Source organism: Pungitius pungitius, chromosome 8 (assembly GCF_949316345.1).
Source record: "Pungitius pungitius chromosome 8, fPunPun2.1, whole genome shotgun sequence".
Classification (NCBI taxonomy): domain Eukaryota; kingdom Metazoa; phylum Chordata; class Actinopteri; order Perciformes; family Gasterosteidae; genus Pungitius; species Pungitius pungitius.
The window spans coordinates 1376362-1386500 of NC_084907.1; the positions used below are offsets into that span (position 1 = coordinate 1376362).

Sequence of the window (10139 nt, forward strand, 5' to 3'; positions counted from 1 at the left end):
GGCTGGATGTTCTTGAAGGCATTTATTGCACAAGGTCACTGGAGTCAGGCGCTCAGAATTCTACTGTAAAAAAGAATGACATCATGACGCTATGCGACAAAGACAACGCCACGTGTGTGTTGGCTACAATGTCCCATTATTCATTCCACTAAACCTCAACTTCAGCAAAATGGCAGAGAAGAACATTTGACCCCCTGTGAAATAAACACTGTGAATACAGAAAGACATTTCTTTTTTTTATTATCTATTGAAGATATCTATTACGGTATATAGCAGCTGTCTGTCTCTTGAGTACCACTAAAAGGAGTTTAAAATACTGAAGCTGTGTCGCTGGAGGCTTTTACGCTGCATAAACGAGTTTGTATAGATGGAAAAGAACAGGGTGCCGTGTGGCCAAGGATAATATTATCGTGTCCTAACACTTAACACAGGAAGATGCACAGTTGTTCACAGGGTGAGTCATGCACGTGACATTTGTGTCTTTTATGACTTTCCATAGCAGACGTGCAATATGCTCTAAAAACATTGCAAACACATGCAGGCAGTCAAAGAGTCATTTGAAGCAGATGCACTGCACAAAATGCATATCTGACTCTTTGTGGTGGGCTAAATGAGCAGCAAACAAGTCACTTAATGGGAAGAAATACTCGATAAGTGTAGTTAAAAAAGATTGAACAATCTTCTTTATTAATACATGGTATTGGTTGTTAAATAAACTTTAAATCCATTCGTAATCAAGAGACCACATGCACACAGGAAATGTTTCAGCAAAACTATTCATTTATTTTCAGAACATCTGTAAAAACTGTCTCATAGTTTATGTCTGACTCCTTTGAATCTTTTCTCAAGACTAAGAAGGAGAGCAGTGAAGGAGGCCGATGTGCACTGACAGCATATTGGAGGCATCATTTACCTCAAAGCACCAAGTAAAGCTTCTCAGTGTCACTGAACGTAAAGTGACACACTTTACTTTACTACATTTAGGTTAAAGATGGACGAGGAAGACGGTTCAGTGTTCAACAGGGAGGTTTTATTTACATTTGTGGGATAATTATTAATGATTTAAATGGAGAAAATGCCAAAACTAAAGCAGTCTTGTATAGTAAATTGATCATTTTCCATGAGATATTTAGTTTGCTTTTCATAAAAGAGAAGAGAAGATGTCACTGAATACCACATTTGGTGCAAGGTTAGCATCTAACAACAGTTCTTCTTCTTCAATCCCGAACATCTCGTTTCAAAGAGCTTTCTTTCTTCCACCCTTCACTTCTTTTGCCGCGGTTTATTGAATCCCAGTAACAGCAAAAATTCACCAAAAGCAGGTTTTCAAAACTGGCAAATCTCCTCTTCCCCCGATTCCATCTTTAATGGAACGCTGCGTCGTCGGGAGTTCGGGCCCACGGCGTCATCCTGACCCCGGAAAAAGAAGGATGGAGAGTAGAATAATTATTCCAACATGTCGCCAGGGGACCAGAATGTAAGACGTAGCGAAATACATTTGAACGTGTTTTCACCTTGAACCACGAGTTTAGTTGAACACTGCATTCTGCCCAGAGGGTTCTCCGCAACCACGGTGTAATCTCCGCTGTCCTTGGGGCCCACGGCGAGGATCGCCATGGAGCAGACGCCACACGTGTTGGTGATGTGGTAGTTGGTGTTGGTGTTGAGACTGACGTTGTTTCTGTACCAGGTGACGCGTGGTTTCGGGTTTCCCGTCACGGCACAGCTCATGTGGCACTCGTAGCTCTCGGGGCTCTGGTGCGTTCTCAGAGGAACGGTGAACGAGGGAAGCGCCTCAAAGCTGCAGCTTTTAGTGGCGGGAAGCTTCAAAGAAAACTTTTCTGGAGTGACGCGAGAGAAGAGACACAAAAGTCATCCATCCGGTTATTTTTCCTGATTGTTATGACTCATATTATCTTGTATTTTTCATTATTCTGTGTGTCGGCCTGTGATTTCTTTGCTAATTGCTTGACTTGTTGAACCAAGAGTCAAACCCCAAAGAACAATAATTCCTGGAACCAGCTCGTTTCTGGCTTTCACCCTTACAATAATGAATAAAATAAAAAAACTGATATATATATTAGTTTTGACTGTGGTACCTACTGATCGCAGCTCTATACTTATCTACATTTCTACAGTTTGATCACAAGTTTAAGAACCTATTTGACATCTTTACGTGTCATGTTTTGTCTGACTTACAGTTCAAAACCTTTTCCTGCTTTATTTGCCTAATTGTGAATCCCTTTTGTCAAACCTGCCTTTTATTCTCTTCACTTCCCACACTGTGGACTCGGAAGGCTTGGAGAGCCCCATGTCATTCCTGGTGTAGACCCGGAACGTGTACTGCCTCCCGGGCATGACGTTGATGAGAGTGAACTTGTTGTTGAAGAGATGCTCTGCCACGGTCTGCCACGAACGCTTAACGGAGTCCCGCTTGGTGACCACGTAGTGCAGCCTGTCGTCTTTCTTCTCGTCCGGGGAGGCGCTCCAGGACACCGTCACCGTCCCCGACACCTTCTCCTCCAGCTCCACGGGGCCCGGAGGCTTGGGCTCATCTAGGAACAGAGGATATTGTTTTCAACATCTTTCTAGAAACGTTTCTTTCTTATGAATAAGCTGAAATCTTTAGTAGTTTTGTCTCTTCCCTTTACCCGTGACTCTTATCTCCACACTGCAGGTCTCCTGACCAACGAGGTTCCTGACGACGATGGTGTAGATGCCCGTGTCGTGGCGCTCTGCCGCGGGGATCATTAGCTGGGAAGATGTGTCCGTGTTGCTCACGGTCACCTGCTTGGCCACGGGATGACCGTCCTTGAGCCATTTGATAACTGGTATCGGAGACGCCTGCCGGCCACAGGGGACGATGTGCCTTCGTTAAACCGGACATTTATGCTGCAGAGGTTTCTTCTCTCTTAACGTTGTGCTCTACCTGAAAGTTGAAGTTGACTCGAGCGGAGTTCCCAGCTTTCATCACGATAAAGTTCTTCATCTTTTTGTCAGTGAATTGAGGTCTCACTGTAACAGTTGGGCAAAATGGCAAAAATGAAGGTGAAATGTACCACATCTTGACTGCAGGAAGTTCACACTCTCCACCATCTCACCTGGGGGAGGCATCGCTATGATGTAGTTGTTCAGCTCCTGGGGAGCCCCGTCTCCACCCTCATTGGTGGCTAGAACTCTCAGCCAGTACATGGCCATCGACTTTAGACCCATAATATTATAGGAGGTCGTGATGGTAGCAGTGGAGTTACAGCGACCCCATTCTGGGGTTTCTGCTGGTCTGAGCTCCACAAAATATCCTTTGGCCTCATCCTGGACCCCTTCCTCCTCTGTCGGTTTGGTCCAGGCCAGCGATAATGTGGAGTATGTGGAGTCAGTCACCTTCAGGTCAATCACTTTACCGGGTGGCTCTGGAAGCATTAAACATTACATGAAGATTTGAGACAATAATGTGAGATAATATCACGGCGTACTACTCACTTTTTGGATCTCTTGCACACACAAATTCAGAAGGAGAACTTGGCTCTCCAGCACCAGAAACGTTGACCGCTGATACGCGGAACTCGTACTCGATGCCTTCAACCACGTCTTTCACCGCATACTTTTTCTCTGGTGGCACGTCAAAGGAAGAGTAGGAACAAAGAAATGTAGTATATCATTCTGGACTTCCACACATCTCCCATTGACAATGCTACACCCGTATTCGAGATGCAGCGCTGTACCTCTGATGGGCTCATCCGGAGGGTTGACATGGCCCCACAGATTACTGCCCTGTTTGCGTTTCTCAAGGTTGTACCCCAAAAGGCTGGTTCCTCCGGTATTAGTGGGTGCAGACCAAGCCAGATTGATACAGTCCTTGAAAGCACTTTCCACTTTTGGTGTAGAAGGAGGTCCAGGGTATGCTGAGGGATGAAATAGAAAACTCACTCACCTGACAAAGCCTTTAATATTTCGAGAGACACCGTCAACACAAGTCGTCTAAAAAGACCCACCTTTTGTCCCTGCCTGAATGTCATCTGTCTCCATCATTTCACTGATGCCTTGATCAGTTTCCGCCCTGATGTGGTAGCAGTATTTTCTGCCGTGATCCACATCAGCATCCCGGTATTTGGGCTCCGGGCCGACCCTGCCTAATTTCTTCCAGCTGTTTCGGCCAATTTGCTGGCGCTCCAGGATGTAGTCTGTGATGGGGGAGCCGCCGTCGTTTTTGGGAGACCTCCACTTGAAGTCGACGCAAGCTGCCGAGGCTTCGATGACGTCAACCGGGCCCAGGGGTGGTGTTGGTTTATCTGTGGCGAGATGAACAAACACATCCATCTCCACTTCCGTTAACATGTGTGACAGCGTGCAGTTCTCAACATGCAGTGTGCGAACCTTACCTAACACAACCAGCTGGGTGATGGCCTCAGTAGTTCCGCATTCATTTTTAATCTTAATCTTAATTTCCCCTGTGGTTTTGCGTGGGCACTTGATGAGCACCAGGCGGCTGTGTGATGATGACTTTTCTATGTTGATATGGGTGTCCTCCAAGAGCTCTTCACCCTCATTATACCACTGGACCTTCATGGGTTCCCGGCCCACGAAGGACAGCTTGAAGGCTGCATCCTTCCCAGCTTTGATTACAACAGGTTTTATGAAATCACTGAGGTCATCAGGGTTAATTCTTGGAGGATCTAGCAGGAACAACACACATGTTACATATCTGAAACACTACTGATTTACAGTGGTTGTGCTTTTGTATGTCTAAGCTGAATGCCCTAAATTAATTTTGGTTACAATACCTTCAACACTTAGCACAGCTTCTGTTTTACGGCCATCAGCTTCACAGCGGTACTTTCCAGCATCATCTTCTGTGCACTTCTTGATTACTAGTTTGCGATAAGTCCCATCTTTAACAATACAGATATCCTCTGACGCTGTTACCTGGAAATGCGTGAACATTCAAATGTAAATGTAAAGGACCGCTGAGAGTGAAAAGATATTAAAACGCGGTAAAAGGTTACGGTTTTATTAGTTTAGTACCTGCATGATATTGGCACAAGGTGAGTACCTGTTCAAGTTCATTTTTTTCTTAAATGTTGTTTTAGGTTATTACGTTATTTGTTTTGCCTAATATGCTAATCGGTGTTCATATTTATTTGTCCTCTTAACTTACGGAGTGTTCAATAAAAGACTTTAAGAGAGTATAAAGACTCCAGACCATTATCCAGGATGCTACAGTAAACCCACTTAAGAGATGGACGCCTTATCTTCTCTTCTCCTCACCTCTTTCCCATCTCTGTACCAGACACCATCACAGTCCTCACTGCTGAGCCTGCAGACCAGTTCCGCATCAGAACCCATGATTGCGGTTACATCCGACAGTCCGCTCGTAAAGTAAACCCCCGGGTCTTATTGGAAGAACAGTTAATCAGGAATAGTAATATATGAACAGTAAAGCAGTACTAGGAGTGTAATTACTCTGTTGCGATGCATACCAATGACCGTGTCAGCAACGAGTGGGCCTGTTCGCACTCTCTTTTTTCTCTCTATTGCTGGCTCCTCTTCTTCAGCATTGTCAACCTCTGCCGGAGCCTCATCTTGCAGATCTTCTTTCTCATCCTCCTCCTCCACCACAGGGGTTTCCTCTGCTTCATCTGCGCCATCTCCCACTTCTACCCTTTCTTCCGTCTTTGCCTTGGCCTTTGCTTTTGGCTTGGGCTTGGCTCTGGCTTCCTTCTGTGCTTTAGGTTTAGCCTCTGCTGCCGCTTCCGCTGCCGCCCTGGCCTCCGCCTCGGCCTTTGCATTTGCAATCAACGTCTCTCTCTCTATCTGTATCTTGGCCTGTTGCTCCTCAGCAATCTTCAAAAGGTCGGCTCCACCACCCCCTGCTCTGGTAGTTTTGCGAGCTTTCTTCTTTCCGCGAGTTTCTGGATCGTTGTCGGCTAAAAGACAGAACACAGACAAATTTTAAGGGTTTTTAGATGGATTTCTGCCATTATTTTGAACCGTCTGAAAAGAAGTTGTTTAAATATGTAAACGCAACCTTCAACCACAAGCCAGGCATTGCAGGAGTTAGTTCCAGTCACAGCTGCATAGATTCCTTTGTCCAAAAGCAGGCAGTCCTTCACCACCAAAGTGTGTATCAGCATGTCCTCGGACACACTGATATCGTATTTTTCCCCTTGCTCTAGTGGGACATTCTTTCCCATCCATTTTAACTTTTTCAGGGGCTGTGAGAGGACACACTCAAACACAGCGTCCTGTCTTTCCTCTGCTTTCACATCTTTAATCTTGACCAAGAAGTCCACAGGGGGAACTAGAACCACAAAGAACAGCATTACAAAACCATAACTTTGTATTTTCCAATTCCTTCCAACTCGTGTAATTGCGGATGTTTGCAACTTCTGTGTGTATTGTGTAGATAAATCATTTGACGAATGTTCTTACGTTTGAAGTCGGTTGAGAAGATCTTTACTCCATCAATCTCCACTTGGTATAACCCTGCATCATCTGGGTCAACACCATTGATGCTGAACACAAATTTCTTTCCCACCTGCTTCAGGCCATGTTTTGCATCTGTGTCCATTTCATAAGGGATCATAACTCCATCCTGTTTAAACATAAGCAGTTATTAATGTGGAAACAGGTTTTAGTTTTAAGACTTTCAGCCCCTCTTGTTTAACTAATTCACCTGTAGGAAAAACGTAAATATTTGAAATGAGACATCTCACCTTGAATAAGAAGATTTTGCTGCTAGGGTCTTTGAGTGACATTTCCAGTTCAAACTCTGCATCCCCATCATGCTTCAGTTCAATGGGCTTTAGGTTGCATAGCCTTTCAACAACCTGTATTAATTTGAATCAGGAATGATTCCGTTTTAGACTTTAGAGCAGCCTTTATTCATGTAATTGTAGATGTCACTTTGATGAAGCTGAAACGTACCCTTTGTTGCTCATACTCCCTCTCGATCGTCCTCTCACTAAGTCTCTTAAGCATCCCACGGAAATCAGTGACACCGTACTGAGCACAGATGCTCTCGTAATCTTTCTTGTCCGCACTCATCAACAGTTCCCAAAACCTTTCGTCAATTTCTGGTTTAGTGTCCTCTTTTGCCTCCGTATCAACCCTACAAAAAACCCCCACACGTATCAGTAAACACTGCGTTAATCATCATATAGTATGAACGTACTACTTACTTGTTCCTTAAGGTCTTTTTGAAGTCCTCGGGTGTCTCTCTGACCGCTACAACAAAACCAACAGCATTTAAACAGCTTTAACTTGTGGACTGACATGGCATCAGGTCGACTGAACGTAGGCTGTGTACCTGTTCTTGATTCTTGCATGGCTTTGCTCTTCTTAAAACCAACTAAAATGGAAGATAATAAAGTGAAGATAGACAGACAGTTGTTTTATGTTACATTAGATTATAATAGAACACTATACGTCGCAATGAAAGTGAGTAACTGACCCTCAATGACGTTGAGCGCGGCAGTCACAACCGCTTTTCCAAATTCATTTCTGGCGAAACACTTGTAGGTGTCGGCTTGTTCCGCCGTTACATCAGGCATCTAAAAGTCCATGCACCAGTTTCAGTATTTTTGCAAAAATCTGTGTGAGACGACTTGCAGCTGATTCCATTGTATTCATCGATTAGCCTCTGTTCTTTAGACACGAGGCGTTTCTTACCACGCCTGGGTAACGATCTCACCTGCAGTTGGTATTCACCAGCAGTCGCATCATAGACCATTATGTTCCCTGCTTCATTGACCTCTCCACTATTTCTCATCCAGGTAACAGTCGGCTTTGGGTTGCCGGTGACGACTGCTCTGAAGACAGCCAATTTTCCTACACAGATGGCAGCAAACGATGCAACAGTATTTTATTATCTTAAAAGAATCTAAAATAAATAGGTTTGTGCATTTGATTGGAGGTTGAATTTGACTTTACCTTCTTGAATCGTGAGAGCGATAGGTTTGCGAGTGAAATCTGGGGTGGTCATGCCCTCCGGTAGTTCTTGCACATACTGGGTGATCATAACTCCAGGCACCTTTGACCTCTTTTTAATTTTCACTGTCCATTGAATGAGATGGATTGCATCATTTCAAAATGTAGGACGGTTTAAAGTCTTCAATGCATCGCAGAAATGGCTAAACTGCTTGCATGTGGGTCGCCATTGGAAAGCGGGTGTTTTACTTACCCTGCCCCGGAGCAGTTGGCTCCCCATCCTTTGCTTTACGTGTTTTAAACATCTTGATCTTGACAACAGCGTCTCTGTTACTGCAAAAAAATGTTTAATTGGTTTTCACTTGAATGGTTTATTTAATTGTGTAATAAGCAGGGCTTTCAAAAATAGCGCGTTAACTGCGTTAATTAGCTGTTTGTTGTTAATTACGTCAATTTTTTTGACGCATTTCACGCACGCGCAGTGTGACAAATGATTCAGGTCAGGAAAGTGCCTCTTCCTCTAGGGCATGCACTACATCCTATACAACACATTACTGCCACCTGCAGGCATATGTCAGGCCGTCAGGTTCAGCAAGTTGATTGCGCCAGAGAACCCCCCCCCCCCCCCCCCCCCCGTTTCTCGCGCAGCAGAACAGAGAAGAAAAAAAGCTCCGCCCAGCAGAGCTTTGCTAAGATAAATAAATAAAAAAAAGAGCAGCGCTGAGGTAGAGCCGTAATACTGTTCTGAAACATGCGGAGGAAGACAAGCCGATGCGATCTAAATCCTCCCAGGTATGGGGATATTTCACACTGAAATGGGGGGTGCTGGCGGATTTCTTCGCAGCGCCAGTCGTTCTAATCGCCGCGCTCAACTTCAAGGTGTAACTTTTATTATTGTTCGGTCTGAAACGGCGCGCCCAGTGACGGGTGGTGCAGCAATATTGTTGTTCGGGTGGAAATCGGGAGAAAGGTCGGTCCGGGAGATTTTCGGGAGGGGCTTTGAAACATCGGGAGGGTTGACATGTCTGGTCGTGTCTGGTCATCGCAGCCCTGGACCATCAGGAGCACAAACTCACAGCAGAGTGGGATAAACTGCAGAGGCTCGAGACCCTTCTAGAGCCATGCAGGGAAATCAGTCTGTAACTTATCAAATAACATTGCTTATTTATTATTTGATAATAATCTGTGCATTTCTTTTTTGATTATTTAAAAAAAAAATCAAATATTAATAACATGTATTTATGTAAAAAATAATAATGATGATAATAATAATTGTGTATCTTTGTCCTGTTATTTATCTATAGTATGCATTTCAGAAAGAAAAAATGGTTAGGATTCAGGTGTGATTAATCATGATTAATCCACTGAAAATTCTGATTAATTTGATTAAAATTTTTAATCATTTGACAGCCCTAGTAATAAGCATACATTGCATCTGTTACGCCTGCTTCAATCGCACTACGTGGATGCAGTTCTAAGTAAAGCAGATCCTTCGAGAGACCTTTGGTATGTGGTGGGACACAATGTTTTCCTGCCTCCAACTACAAGTGCTGCATTGTGGGACGTCAGGGTTAAGCTTTGACCCTAAGATGTATGTCGCAAATGGTGTGAGGAGACATGCGTTCGTAACTCTATCTGTTCTATATGTGAAAGAATTCCTGGGATCAACCCTTTGTAGATTCCTTGGTGGATGGCCTAATTTGGCAGGCAATAGGTCACATACCTCATAAAACATCTACAGTACTGTACATTACTCAGGACATGGCACAAATGGATGCCTTACTGCAAATTAGTCATAACCATCACTGTATTTAGAGTTTTATTTATTTTAACGCAGAATTATCTTGGGGTAAAAGGATGCAATAGGAAAAAAAGCACACCACAAGTAAAGCCTAAAATGTTGCTTTTTCTAATTCTAAATGGGTTTGATTAAATTAAAGTTGTTTTGAAACTACTACTACAGATTTATAATTAGTAATTCTATTTTAGAAGCAAGCTTCAGTCCTCACGTGTCGAAATGTCAAATTTTGAGGGGATAAAAAGCAGGTATTCAAAACATTCTCATTAAACGTCCTTTATAATTGATTGATTGTTGCAATCAGATTGAAAGGCTACATGTTAAAACGTTGAAATTATATTATATAGTGATATATTGGATTGGAAGATGCAAAGTTTAAACATATTTTCTATTTCATGATTTTTAAACAATCATT

The 10139-nt window shown here is 43.5% G+C and overlaps 1 protein-coding gene across 1 annotated transcript; it reads right to left on the bottom strand.

The window, feature by feature from the left end:
* Positions 1-1405: 1405 nt before the first annotated feature.
* Positions 1406-8231, bottom strand: LOC119229788 (immunoglobulin-like and fibronectin type III domain-containing protein 1). The gene is made up of 23 exons (XM_037490491.2): positions 8180-8231; positions 7930-8052; positions 7691-7827; positions 7451-7550; positions 7307-7348; positions 7179-7224; positions 6925-7108; positions 6714-6827; positions 6430-6592; positions 6026-6298; positions 5478-5924; positions 5266-5390; positions 4782-4923; positions 4380-4673; positions 3993-4289; positions 3723-3902; positions 3481-3609; positions 3102-3410; positions 2930-3015; positions 2652-2844; positions 2259-2555; positions 1515-1841; positions 1406-1410 (listed from the first exon to the last, which is right to left on the bottom strand). The coding sequence occupies exons 1-23, from the start codon at positions 8229-8231 to the stop codon at positions 1406-1408; spliced, it is 4065 nt and encodes a 1354-aa protein (XP_037346388.2).
* Between the last annotated feature and the right edge of the window lie 1908 nt (positions 8232-10139).